The following is a 15,497-nucleotide window of genomic DNA, read 5'->3' as shown; positions in this document are numbered from 1 at the left end:
GATTTAAGGGGGGCCACCACCTACTCTAATCTCGACCGTTCAATTTTTTCGGAGTTCATAGGAACGTTTCAAAATTCAAATCTTTGGTTTGGTTTTTGTAAGGATTTTTTTAAGCACGTTTTAAATGGGAAAAACGCTGCCGAGTCGCGGCAGAAATTCCTGACCAGTCAGTGCGCTAGGGTGATCGTGGGCCGGGCCGGGCTTTGCACTTGTGATAAGCGCTATAGCTTAGGCCCACGCCTGGCCTGGCCTGGGGTTTCGGGTCTGAATCATAATTCTTAGTTCAGGCCCGGGCCGGGCTGGGCCATTAATGTCACTCATATGTAAAACATTATATATCTATGTATTAAATGACATATCATGCATATAAACTTATTTTATACATTACATAACATAAAATATTACATATAATAAAAATTATATATGTCAATATTATAATATTTATATATATAATATATAATAACATATATGTATGTATATATATATACATTATACACAAAATGTGCAAGTTTAAGTATATGTAGGCCGGGCCGGGCTTGAAGTATTAAGCCCAAGCCCGGCCCTAAAATTTGCAGGCCTGAACACAAAACCCAGGCCCAAGCCTAGAATTTCCGGGCCGGGCTGAAATGATCACCCCTACAGTGCACCACGTTGCCATGTGGCCCAACTAAAGTAAACCTTTTTATATGTTTTTTATTTAGAAAAATCTATGATATGAAAAAGATATGGTATATATGGTTTTTAAAATTGAATCGGTGACCGAACCAGTCAGGGGTCCGGTTACCGGTTCGAACGGTCTGACCGTTCAACCCAAATGACCGGCCTGTTCTAACAAAAAATAAAAAATATAAAAAAAAACTAAAAATTTTGAAAACGGTCAAAACCGTTCGAACGGTTCGAACAATTAACCAGTTGATTCGTCAGTTTGCCAACCAAAATCAATGATTTTGGGGAAAAAGCGGATTTGGGGAAAAATGGAACCAGTCAAGTGACCAGTTCCCGGTTTTCCAGTCTGACCGTCCGGTTCGGTCCAATTTTAAAAACCATGATGGTATGACAATCAAAACCCACCTAAAATGTTGATAAATAACACATGATTCGCTGTCAAGTTTATGATTCCAATTGATTGATTTGGTGTTTTTCAGATATTATATCTTTTCCATACTTGTTTTTTAAAGACAAATGCCGAGTCAGCCGAGAAACAGAAAATAGGATTGCAAATTAAATGGATGTAATCTAATCGGATGTTGGTATATAAATTTGATTTGTTTGCATTTGAATCGGATCTTGTCCACTCGATTTATAACGGATTTCGAATGTTGGGCGATCTAGTCGTCCTATGCATCAAATAAATTATTATAATTCTTAATTTTTTAAATATTAAATAAATATATTTTTTATAAAATATATATATTTTTTAAATCAACCTTGAATCAAGCCGAGCTTGAGTTTATGACCTTTTGACTCGAGTCCATTCGAGCTCAAAGTTCTAACCAAGGTTCTAAATATCGATACACTTAATATGCTGGTAGGGGTCTATTGGGTAATATCGGTATTTTTTTTTTCAAATCCGGTACAAGGGGCCAGATTAAGGTTCCTCCACCCCCTAAACCGGTCAAAACCCCGATACACCCTCTATAGGGGCGTATCAGGGTGCTCCCGATACGATACGTATCAACCGATATGAGCCGATATGTGTCATATTTTGAACCTTGGTTCTAGCTCGAGCTCGAGCCTTATACTACCTTGGTGAGCCAAGTTCAAATAGCTAGTTATTTGGCTCGGCTCGATTTGAATCCACCCCTATGCATTGCTATGTTAAATAATGCTTCCCCAATGTCCCTGCCAAAATCCCCATCTCTGTCCCCGTCTCTATCTCCCATCTCCATTCTCGTTCCTGCTAGTAGGGACAAGGTTATCCTCATCCCCATGGGGATCCCCACTGCCCATGATTTTTTTATAATGTCAATGATTTTGTTTTTGTTTATTTTATTTTATTTAAATAATTAAAAATAATTTAATTAAAATTTACAATCCTATTGAAAAAGATTCAAATATATTTAAACATATTCAATCATATTTTAAAAATATTAACATATATACGTACACATACAAATATAGACATACATACACATATATACATATATATTAGTGGGGGTCGGGCCCCATAAGGCGGGAAGTGTCATTCCCGTCTTCACCCCATCCCCACCAACCAGGATGATCTCCATCTCCATCCCTAGGGGAAGAAAATCATCCCATCCCTGTCTTATTCAAGGTGGATCCCTACAAGGATCAGAAAAATGGAAAAATTGTCATCCCTACCCAGGGAGAACGATAACAAAATTCTGCATTTTCAGCAATTTTTAGTAATTTTCTGCATTTTCTGAACAATCAGCAATTATATGCTATTTTTCATGACCTTGCTACAAAATTGTCATTTCTGGTATTTTTAAGAGTTTTTTGCAATATCATGCAATTTTCTGCGTTTTTGGCAATTTTCGGTTATTTCAGTAGTTTTGTACCTTATTTCTGAAATTTTCTGTAATATTTATGCATTTTTCTGCAATAACCAGCAATTTTCTGGTTTTCTTCGTGAGTTTTCTGCAAATATCTTCTATTTTCTAGTAGTTTTCTGCGATTTTATACAACTTCTGCATATTTTCTACAATTTTCTGCTATTTAAGCAATTTTGTACAATTTTTTCTCCAATTTCATACAATTTTATGCATTTTTTTGCAACTATTTTTGGGAAATTTTTGTAATCTCTCCAATTGTATGTAATTTAGACCATTTGATACGGATTTACCATTAGAATCGCTAGATTGTATCTAAAATACGAGAGTACAACACAGTTAATAATAATTCCAATGAAAAAAAAATCACTATTGAGAATCACTACATAACAAACTCGGCTGGTTTCTCAAAAATCAGCTTATATGGTGCCGATGCTCGGAATGGCCGAGGGTGGTCAAAGACTGAGGTTATATTATCACTTATATTATCACTTCGCTCCTAAGCCAAGGTGAATCTAAGGCGTTCGAGGTGGTCAAAGACTGAGGTTGATCCTATAAGGAGGAGAACATCAGAAGCTTCAGGTGCAAAGCCGAGGCAGAGATTTTGACAATCAAGTTAGTATTGGGAGATGCAGAGTGGACGAGGTTCTGGGTGTGTGAGGTCCTGGGTGTGAACACCTAAACAAGGCCACAAGAGATGATAGGAGATCTCAAGTGGTCGCTAGAGAACTTAAATTCCAATCCCTTACCTTGAGGGGGTCACCTCTTATTTATACTTGAAGCCGCCTGGGGTAGATGAACTCGGACGATTGGAATGCAGTCTTTACGAAATGAGTGTGGCCATTCGAGGCTGCCAGGTGACTCTGTGCTATTAGCTCCTCGGAACCCGCCGAGCTCTGCCACATGCGCACCCTGATTCGATTTGCTCTGACTTACACCATCTGACTCGTGTAAGCCCGCAAATGAACGGGACCATCTGCGCCTACATCATAGGGCAAAAATCATTTTTAAAAAATCGGTAAGGAGGAATCTAAACAAAAATGAAAACAAAAGCTTTTACCCATTTGGGAGGGATTTTGAGACGGTTTTTGGCATTCCAAGATCGGTCCCCCAGTGAAACATGGGAAACTGTATTTGGGGAAAATCCAGAAATCCCAAATCAGTGTTCTGAACTCCACATGTCTAAAATACGAAGCTACTCTTAACTTATCAAGAAACATGGATGCTCAACACGATCCGCTTCTTTGTAGCAACTCAATCTAAACAGCGCCTTCAATTTTGGGTATATGTGGAGACCGGATCTGCTCTTCACACAGGGCATCTCACAGGCATATCCTACCATGTATTGGGAATATTTCCCGTATTTATATGTTATTATTTACAGAAGATATTTCCAATGCATGGTGAGATGTGCATGTGAGGTCGGTGTGAAGTGCCCTATGTGAGGAGCAGATCCCAATTTGTATATATGCACTGAGTACGGATCTGCTCTCACAGAGTGTGTTTAACACCGACCTCACATCATGTCTTGGCCACACGTCAGGAACATCTTTATACTTGTATTTATTATTCATGGGAAAATATTCCCAATATAGGGTGAAATGTGGTTGTAAGGTCAGTGTGAGACGCTGAAGAACAAATCTCAATTCATGTGCATTAGGGTGATGCATCCTTCTTGGGATAATCACTTTTTTTTTTCTAAAATTGGGTAATGCTTAATAGTGCAACCCTTCAAAAAAAATTAATGTTTCTTCAATATTTGTTATAGTATCATAAATAAATCACCCCAAGGTTCAAATGTTCAAAATATCAGCAATGCAATTTTAGAACAAGAATGATTTAGATGCACGAGAACATATTAGGAAAAGTCACAAAAATCTTTCACATGCATTACTAGCACTAAATTTAGGTCTCTGATCACTATAGCTAAGGTATGAACACATGAGAATCATATATATTTCAATAGCTTACTGAAGTAAAATGTATGAATTATAGTCTACCCAAAAAAAAGATGTGACCTATAGGATATACATAGAAAATGCAATTGAAATATGCAAATATACTTTAAGAAACCAAAATAAATCTCATTAATACAAAAAAAAATACTAATTTTAACAATTAATTATTTATTTATTTTTTCATATATTTCATTAGTATTTAAAAATACTAATTTTAATAATCAACTAATTGTTTCCTTTTTTCTTTCTAATTTCTGGTTGAGATGGTGTATATATTACAATTAATGTTATGCCATGTCAGAAGGCCTCTGTGTGTTCCATTACCCCAAGTGAGCAATTCTAGAGGGGTGAGATATTTCTCTACAAGCCCATGAAGTTGTCATCTTGCATGACAATCTTCTCTTTTTTGCCAAAAAAATTAGGAAGAGAACGTGACATACTAGGAAACAGGCCGATCACAATTCACAATTCACAATGGTGATAATGATAGGAAATAGGGCCGACTTCTTTCTTCCATAGTCTCTCTATTCCCTCCCGTTGCCTCACTCTATTATCTCGGTCTGGAGCAGGGCCAAATGAAACACTCTGTGAGTCGTAGTAGATTGTAGAGATTGAGAGACCCGTAGAATATGGACATTCATAGCACATGGGTGGAGCACTTGGAACGAGTTCACATCTGCGCCCCACACGTCCCACAGCACATCCTCGTTGTGTATTGAGAACATCTCCCGATGATATACCAAAATAGATAATGTCATCATCGGAAGATGTTCCCAATACATAACGGGAATGTGCTGTCGAACGTTATGGGGCACCACCTTATGGGGCACAGATCTGAATTCCTTGGACCAGGGGTTGAGCACTTGGAATAGTGGCTTGATCGTGAAAGGTTATTCTTGCATCACATTAACCATGCTCTTCCAATGTCATTTGAACTCTTCCTGACTAGAATAATGTCTCCTAGGTGTCAAAAACCGAAACCGGGGCCCATGTTATCATCTAATGAAAATCCAAAACCGAGTGAAAAATTTTTGTTTTCCGGTGTGAATAATATTTGCCGGCATTATTCTAACGTGAATACAGCGTGGATGGGTGAAAAACCATAGAGGATGCCCCCCCTATTTGTGCTACTGTGGTTGTTGTGTTGAATAACCACTATCAAGGTTCAAAATATCGATACGCCTGATACGCTGGTATGGGTGTATCGGGCGAATCAATACTATTTTTTTATTTTTTTTCTGAAACCGGTTCAGGGGGGCCGGTTTAGGTCTCCTCCATCCCCTGAACTGGTCAGACCCCTGATACACCCACTATAGAGGCGTATCGGTGGGGTCCCGGAACGATTTGAACCTTGACCACTATAGCTATATGAATTCGGATCTACTGAACACAACACATTGCTGGCCATGTTCATCCAGTCGCACATATGGAACATCGATGACCACAACACAACCGATATTCCATATGTGCGGTTGAATGAGCGTGGCCAGCAATGATTATATGGGTAAAGAAGATAGATGTTTTGGATCGGGTTTTTCAAATACAACATACCTCTAAATCCGGCCCAGCCCATTCATAAACTTGATTATATTTTTTTTATGCTAAAGTAATATAATAAAAATATTATATAAACATCTGGGCAACGTTGATACTTGATAGGATTGACACAACTAACATCCACCCTATCTTTTATTGATCTTACATTGGTCTAGGGTAGACCTGTTCATGGGCCGGGCTGGGCTTTTACTCTTCATAAATAGGATTTTCTGAGGCCCGAGCCCGAGCCCGAAGCCCAATCTATTGCCGACCTAACAGAAAGATGGTTACCGGTGCTGAGTTTGTGTGACTGTGTTCGTTGGTGCTGAGTTCGCATTGATAAAGCATAGGGAGGAAGAACCCCTCTTTTCTGAGAAACCCAAAGAAAAAAAGAAAATTGAACAAGCGACCATGGAGGGGGGGGGGGGAAGAGAGAGAGAGAGAGAGAGAGAGAGAGAGAGAAATCCTGTTTAACTGGATTGGATGAAGCTTGCTATTCCATCAGGGTTCTCTACTAACAACGATCTTGGCAGCAACATCCTGTTTGACAGAGTGAGGGAAGAGCAGACAAACCTTGCTATGCATCACTATTTTCTACCGACAGCGATCTTGCGACAGCAATCTCGTTCGGCAGAGTGAGGGAGGAGCAGATGAAGCTTGGTATTCCATCAACCTTCTCTACCAATTGTGATATTGTTTGGTTGAGGGAGAAAGAAATTTGAGAGACCAAGAGAAGAGAGAATTGGGGTTTGGCTGTGAAAACTGAGAAGAGAGAACTGGGGTTCAATTAAGACTAAGAGAAAGAGATGAGTGAGAAGGAAGGGGTTAGGATATTTAGGGTTAGGGTTTTTTGGGTTTAACCTATAGGTTGGGCCAGGCCGGGCTTAGGCCGGACTATTTTGGCAAATCCCAAACCTGGCTCAAATTTATTGCGGGCCAGACTTTTTGGCCTAAGGGCAAGCCCGCGGGCTCAAACGTTTGTTCAAGCCCATCCGGGGGCCGGCCCGGCCCATCTGGCCACCTAGCCTAGACCCACCCAATCTAGGTTGTGGCACATGAATCTGGGCTTACGCCTGCCTGACAAAACCTGGACCCGACCTAGTGATTAGGTCACCTGCTTCTATAATGATCCCTATGTTTAGAACATTAAAAATTTACATTCATAAATTAGATTTTAATTTCATGGAATAAATTTAATTTACTTTTATAAATTAAATTTTAATTTCTTGGAATATATTATTAAATTAGAATACATTATTCTTCAGAAAATTAAATTATAAAATTTCAATTTCTCCAAATAAATCATTAACTATTATTTTATCAATTATTTGGTTTGAAATAATTTTCATTATTGGATTTAATAATTTAAATTGCTTTATAATTTTTAGAAAAACTATGAAAATTTTTATCATTTACTTCATTAAATAAAATATTTATTTTATTTATTAATTTTTATCATTTATTTGCTCCCAAATTTAATAAGTTTTCAAACATCTTTTAAAATATTTAAATTATAATTATGACTTATAATTGTTTGTATTATTAAACTTGACATTTGTATTTACTTAAATTGGAATGATTTTGTGTTAATTACTGTTATTTTCTGGTTTTTTAATCACTAATTATTGAAAACTATAAGAAGCTAATGTAATTTATTTTTATTGTAATTTACTGTTATTTTCCAACTTTTAAACATTAATTGTTGAAAATTATAAAAGTAGTATAATTTATTGTAATTTACTATCATTTTCTGATTTATAATCATTAATTTTTGAAAATTATCAGAAATTAGTGTAATTTTTTCAACAATTACTTTAATTTGTTGTTATTTAATGTTTCATCTTTTACTATAATTTAATGTCATTTTCTGATTTATAAACATTAATTATTGAAAATTATTAGAAATTAGTGTAATGTATTATAATTTTCTAAATTGAAATCAAAATGTAGTAATGCATTAAAATAAATAGTATAATTTCGGAAAATGAAACTATTAACTAAAATAATATATTGGAAGATAAAAGATAAATTAATATAATTTTGTAAATAAACTATTTAATAGGAATTTTAGAATTAATTTCAATAATTTGTCAAAATTACACAAATGTAATAAATTTTTCATATAATTAAATTTTGGAAAATTATAGATAATTTAGTGTACTTTCGGAAAAATTCTTAAAAAGATTGTATTTCTCAATATATAAATTAATGATAAATTAGTATAGTTTTGGAAAATTTTGGAAAAGGAAATTAATGACCAGCTTATATTGGAAAAAAGATAAATTAGTATATTTTGTAAATAAATTATTAAAAAAGAAAATAAATTATTTAATGACAATTTAAAAATAAAGTTCTAATAATTTTTTAAAACTACAAAAATGTAAAAATTCTTCCAAAATTTTAATAGAAATAAAGTTAATACAAATTAATACATGTTTATTAATAAAACAACAAATTTGTTGATAAAAAATTTAAATAATTGTTAGTTTTAAATGTAATTAGGAAAGTCATAATGCTCATTCTTGGGGTACAAGTTGGGTGGGTTGGGTTTGGTTGAGGGTTAACCCAAACCTAATCTCAAATCTCAAGCTCAAGCTTGGCCCAACTCAAAGTTAAGCCTGAACTTATACCCAGGCTCAACCCGAGCTTAATCCAAGATCTCAAGTTGGACTTGGACTTAGGTAAATTGAACTTTGTAGCCCGATTTTCAGGTATAATAGATTGATAATATGTAGATATGTATATCATAAAATGTTAGAAGGGCTTAGATTAAATTAGGTCGGGCTTGGACTACTTGAGGCCTCAACCCACACCTAACCTGGGTTTATGTTAGGCCTCAGTTTTTTGGCCCAAGCCCAACTTGAAAATTGAAAAATCAAGCCCAACTTTTAAAAGAGCTTTGGCGAGCCAATTGGGGCCACTGAAGTTGTGCCCTCAACTCCTTTTGCCTCAAATTCTTTTAACAAAGTCAGTGCATCACACGGGTCCCACTAGTTATGCAATATAACGTAGTAGTAAAGATTCTGACCTGTCAAGTAGGCAACCCAGATTCCAATCCTCAGCTACATAGCCTAGAAACCAATACGATCCAAATCCACCCTTCAGATAATTATCATATCAATAATTAAAACCTTTGATCACCTTTAAATGGCATAATGTTTACAATGTGAAATGCAAACTTAACGATCTTTTTCTGAATATCTACTAATTTTCTAAATGGAAATCCAATTGCCTCTAGCATTTGCTGGTTGAACATAAATCCTACAAAGGCAATATCAGAGCTACATCTCCAGCCTTTGTATCCATCTCAAGAAAATATGACTTCGATGAGTATCAAAATCTGGCAGTCTCCAGATGACACAACATTGTTTTGAAATTGCTCTCTTCATAGAGAAGGATACTTTATTGTAGCTTTTGATAAGACCCTTGCTGCTTTTGGGCAAGTCATGAACTTCAATGTTACATATTCTGAAAACATCTCAGTTATTTTAACTTCTTGAAGTCCCGATTTGAATGATCCACCAAGAAGGAAATTAGAAGACGAGTTGACTCATAGGATCCACATCAAAATTAGAAGACGAGTTGACTCAAGCCATGGAGCACACCTTGTCTGCAAACCAAAATTAGATGGAGTTTGTCAACATGTTTATGTCTCGATCTGTAACTATTTACACAGGTCGAATAAGAAGACAAAGGAAGTAAAGCGTCCGAAGTAGGAAAATGCACAACCAGAGACAGTAATACCAAGGGAGTAAACTCACCTTCACGGTAGTTGCTGCAGCAAAGACGAGTATCATCAATATATGTTGCTTCCAGGCCCATCATCCATGATCCAACAGATGTATCATCATGAGCATAAGTCTTCAGAGATGCACTGCATAGAAGAGATGGCAAATGAAAATAAGCATGCAATACATATAGATTACAGAGTTGTCCAAGAATGTAGTACATTATACATCCTCCTCGGTGCTTCTGGTGAAGGTGGAAGAATGGAAATCAATTCAATGCTTCATCAGTTTCATGACATACAATACAACTTTGATATGCAAGTTCAGTGCTTGTACCCATGAGCTTCTGGTTAAGGACCTAAGCACCAACCTGTTTATGTTGATATATTCAGCCAAGTTCTTAGATAGTATGAATAGAGAACCAGCTGCATGTCTGAAATATCTGAAAGTAGTGAAAAATCAATGAATGCATTTAGCATAGTGGCTGAAACATAAAAGAACCCCTCAATTCAATAGAGAATCATCTTGCGTCTACTTAACTATGCAGTCCATACCCAATAAAATAAAATACAGTGAACTAGGTCAAAGTTCATACTTTTTTAAAGTCTTATAATTCTGAAGGTTAAATTTATAACAAAATGAAAGTTTTGATTTGAATTAGTAGAAATGAATGGCGGATTTTTCTTTTTTCTTCTTTCCTTTTTTTTTGTTTGGAGAAAGAAAGGGGGAAAATATTCAAGGCTTTAAGTTTCCTTTTTTTTAATAATAAGTATTTATTAATTTCAAACTGTAACATTTAGAAAGGTTTTCCATTACAAGTTGGTAATAAAGAGCCTATTAATGTTTTCCTGCCATCTTTAAAACCAAACTTTTTTTTCTTTTTGATGAATAAGCCAATTTTTTTCTTATGCTACTATTGGGGAGAGAGAGAGAGAGAGAGAGAGAGAGGCAATACATGAAATACACCTTTTAAGACAATTTATCCTAGGGCTGCAAACTGATAGGACTGAATGGAATATAAGGTATATCAAACATTATTATTTATATACGAATTCAAATTAAATCTTATCCATCAGATTTATGTCCAAATTGAAACAAATTCGGATTGCAATCACATATATATATATATATATATATATTGAAAATAAATTTTATGAAACTTGATCCAATGTCTCTTTGGTAAAAATGAAACATTAAAACCAACTTTACTAATAGACTGAATATAAAATTTAAGTATATATAAGCAAATACATTTAAATAGAACAAGTTGAATTATATATGAATTGGATAGGGGTGGACCCATAGTCCCATATTCTATCCAGTTATAAACAAATAGAATTTGGATTAAGCTGAACAGGATCAGATTTAAATTCAGATAAATGGATATCATTTGCAACCTTAGTTGATCCATATAGGGCTGCTTTCTAATTTTTTATCTTATTTATTTATTTGTATTTTTTTTTTTTGGGGGGGGGGAGCATTGGGAGCTGCAAGTTGGGTTATATAATTTGAAGAATTTCAATTACATTGCACTCAGTTTAGGGCTTAGGCCCATCAAAATCTTAATAAAATTGCCAACCCAACCCGACTCAAGTTGCACCATTAATTTACACAACTTGACCTTAGGTCAAACTGATCTAAGACTTTTAGGTCTCAGACTGGCCTGCAAACCCACAGATTGATCCAAGATCTTGTTTGAGAGCTAGCATATTTTCAAAATGGAGGGCTAGCATATTCTAGAAAAGATTTAGGCTACAGGAAATTCTGAACACTTACAGGTTGTAACTAACCTAAGATCAATGCTAGATTGGATGTAGAACAAAAGAAAAACCAGAAAATAAAGCACAAAGAAAGGAGAATAGAATAAGTGAGGATAAGAAGAAGAAAGAAAATAGGGCTGAGCATAATAAGAGTTTGATAAAATTTCCCATCTAACACCAACTATTATTAATTATAACTTAAATCTGTAAAATTACACTTCCATTCCTTAATTAAAACATAAGTAGACTTCCAAGAATACCCTGGTGCCTAAATAAATAATAATTATAATTACTTCCAATAATAACTATAAATACTTCTTAACATTCCCCCTCAAGATGGAGCATAAATAATAAGTCAGATCATTTCTTTGTGCATCTCCATGGAGACAAGGCACCCATGGAGACGAGGCGTATTGTTTCAATACTTTGAACCTTGGCGACAAAGCACCTATGGAGGGCTGCCTCACTTTCACACCTAGATATTTTGTACACCACACTATGATTGTTTTAATATTCCTTGTTTTTCAAGATTATAATAATAAAATAAATTTCAATAAACAGTTCAACATACATGTGTTTGCTGTCTTCCTCCTCGGACAAAAATAGAGGTCAGCCCCAGTATTTTCTGCATTTTCTTTTCTTTATTCTCTTTATTCTCATGAGTATGTTGATTTTTCTATGATATAATATGAAGTTTATATTTTTTGGGGGATTATAAATAATTACTACTGAAAGATGGCAGTTGGTTGCTTCGAACCTAAGGAATTACAACTAGAATTCATGTTTTTATCTATAAAAAAAAGTCCATTTCCTAGGTGCCTCCCTGTCGCCTAGCCTTGCCTTGGTGCCTTGAAAACTATGCACAGTTAGGTCTTTTCTTTTGGAGCCAATCACAAGAATTGATTCTCAAGTGGAATACCTTCCAACAAACTGCTAAATCTTAAGTGAGATAAGTTTACACCTAACCCCACTCACTAGAAATGTCTGTGCTGCATCACAATGGAAATAAAATAGCTTAAAAAAGGATGTTCAAGTATTCAAAAGGATTTGGTATCCAAATTCTACCATCAACAAGAGTGGGAACAAGATAGACAGCATCCAATGACTCTAGAAGTTCACAATTAATAGGAATTTCATGATTCCTTAATCCCCTTCTTACACCCAAGTCTAATGGTTGTTGATATATATAAGAAGTACTACCTATGTTGAATAAGCATTCTTGTTATTTTCAGTACTAAAGCGATAAACAATCAGATTATAAAACAAACCCGAGTTTATCATATTCTGGTCTTCAAGTCTTTGTAACCAAGAGTTGAAACACGCTAAGTTTATTCAGTTATGCCTGAGCCTGACTACTATCATTATACAAAGAGATTCTATCCTTTCTTTAGAAATCAATAAGAAACTTTTAAACAAGGGTTCACTCAAATTACAATGTCATTTAAGTTTGAATTGGTAGTAAACAAGAAACTATGTGTGTGAGTATGAGGCCATGCTAGTACAATATAGGAGCTCACATTTTATAAGAAAACAGATATATGCAGTAATCCATTGTTTGTATATCCATGAGTCAGATACTTACTTCTTATCTCCAAACTTCCACCACTCAGGTTCATACCATGACCTTCCCCTGAAAATCAATATATGATGCTAAAGACTGATTAAATATATAAAAGTCAAATCATATTTTTGAAAGGTAAGGATGAAATAAAATGCTTTAACATTGTAGAAACATGAAACCATGACCAGCAATCCATGAAACCAGTTTACATGCATGCCCCTCAACCTTATGAGCAGTGACTTGCACCTCTACATAAGACTCCAGGTGTATATTCTTTAGCAGTGTTGTGAAACTAAGACCAAGCTAGATACCGGAACTGTAAACCTACAAGGATCTACATCTGGTCAGACCCCAAACTCAGCGAAAAAATGAGGTATAGTTAATCAACTGTTCTAGCTGTCAGTCAGTCCATCTGTCATTAAAACTTTTAGACAAAGAATACAGATTCTAGAGATGGGTAATACTCTTCTTTGTTCAATTATTATGGGAAACTTGAGAGAGAGAAAGAGAGAGAGTTCTAAAGAAGTATCCAAGAGACCTCTAGATTGTTGTTTCTACTTTGTGAAGATATGATGGAAGGAGCCATGGAAGAAGACAAAGATGGTATTCATCATCAGAAAATTATTTAACCAGAGGTGTACTAGAACCATACATATCCGACCTCGAGGTGGTTTATATTGGAGCTGCCCCTGGTGCAGCCTGAATTTGGTTGAGAGAACAAAAGATCAATCCAGGAGATCAGATGAGATTAAAACAACTAATAATGGCTGATGGCTCAGATCTAAAAACTTTTTGACATCTGTCAAATGGTGCTTCATATTTGTGGAAAAGAAGTGATCATTTGCACAACTCCACCAATGTAAGCTTATCTTACACCACCGGGCCCAGGCCCAGATAAAGAAGGTTGTGTCACGTTGGCAGCCGACATAAAACTTATGCCAAACTTTATGGTCACAGATCCTGATTTGTCTTTTAGTGTTCTGACACTAAACAGAGAAGGAATGGCGAAACAAGATTCCTATAGCTGAGCCCATATAATTGAGATAAGGCTTAGAATGGAGAGAGATATTTTAGAATAAAAAGGTTTCAAGATAGTTGACCAAAGAAAGAATACATGTATTGAAATTTTAGTAAAAATATTAGTAATAAAGGTTAGACAAATAGCATTGATAATCACAAGATACCCCAAACTAACTGCTTTTGATACCTTGAATCAATCACCAACAATGGGAATGGGAGTGAAATTAAAGATGTTATCTATAGAATTAGAGAAGGGTGATTGAAGTGGTTATGGATTAAAAATGTCCAAATATTTCCTAATATTTCTACAACATATTTGCCTTTAAATGGACACTAACACAAAGTATTACAGGAATATATCTAACATGTTCCTCAGCGTGTTGTCAATTTTTATAACATTCTTAACATGTTTTACTTAGTTAATTATATCAATGTAATGCTTTCAATTTACATGTACCAAATATCATCCAAATAATTTGTTATAACATGATTTTTTCTCTTACCTCGTTATAAATGCTTTAATTGTATATAATTTAAGAGAATATACTTGATGTTTTAATATCTTAAACTCTTGTTAAAGGATAAACAATATAATTGAATAAAAACATATAATATTTATATCATAATTTTTATATTAAATAAAAAATTCATGAAATGATATTTATAATCAATTTAGTGTTGGCTTTGAAGATTCAGATCCTGAAACTGGGGTTTAAATTAATAGGATAACCTTGGTTTCTCTCTGTCTTTTCTTTTTCAATGAAGTAGCCGCAAAATTTCTTCATAAGTGATAATATTGGCCTTTAGTTAAAGCCATTCCCATCCAAGGCGAAAAGAGGTGAAAATACATGTGGTCGACTGCAGAAAAGAGGTTCTCCTGGTAGAATTCAACAAATCCATCCCTGTCAGGCTGCAAAAGCCATTACATAATACCAGCCAATACTTCATAATCTATGATATACATTTTTTAATTCCGAGGCTCTTCTCAAAAGAACCATGAAGGACCAGGTTTAAAATTTTACTTAAAAGAGATATCATAATTCTTCTGCAATTTTGCATTTTCACTCTAAGTGTCTTTGACCTCAGAATGTTTATGGACAAGAACAAAGAAGACCACAATTTTAAGTAGAAGTTTCAAGTGTTTCCAATAAAGTAAAACCACATAATGTGGAAAGTTGTTCCTGTTTTATAAAAGGATACCCTTTCCGTAATGAACTTTATTAATATATAAAGCATGACAATTGATGCAAAGATTGAACACTTAACAACCATATAATAAGAAATATGTACTACCACCATCAGGCAAAGCATTCTAGGCAACAAGGGGAAGAAGCTGACAAGGTACGCCCCCAATAACTCCAAATGGAGTGTAGGAGTAATTTTCCAGAAATAATACCTACATAGAGGACAGAGAAAAATAC

General features: G+C 34.9%; 1 protein-coding gene across 1 annotated transcript in view; it reads right to left on the bottom strand.

Moving 5' to 3' along the window:
• Positions 1-9,001: 9,001 nt before the first annotated feature.
• LOC104588618 (hydroxyproline O-galactosyltransferase HPGT2-like) overlaps positions 9,002-15,497 on the bottom strand; it is a 49,717-nt gene continuing 43,221 nt past the window's right edge. Inside the window, exons 10-13 of the mRNA XM_088898206.1 lie at positions 13,078-13,125; positions 10,106-10,177; positions 9,769-9,881; positions 9,002-9,617 (exon numbers count right to left, since the gene is read on the bottom strand). Coding sequence (XP_088754332.1) covers positions 9,595-9,617; positions 9,769-9,881; positions 10,106-10,177; positions 13,078-13,125 — 256 coding nt within the window. The 3' untranslated portion in view covers positions 9,002-9,594. The remainder of the gene's footprint in view (positions 9,618-9,768; positions 9,882-10,105; positions 10,178-13,077; positions 13,126-15,497) is intronic.

Source organism: Nelumbo nucifera, chromosome 2 (assembly GCF_055504915.1).
Source record: "Nelumbo nucifera cultivar China Antique chromosome 2, China Antique-T2T, whole genome shotgun sequence".
NCBI classification, from domain to species: Eukaryota; Viridiplantae; Streptophyta; class Magnoliopsida; order Proteales; family Nelumbonaceae; genus Nelumbo; species Nelumbo nucifera.
This window is presented reverse-complemented; position numbering and strand designations above follow the sequence as displayed.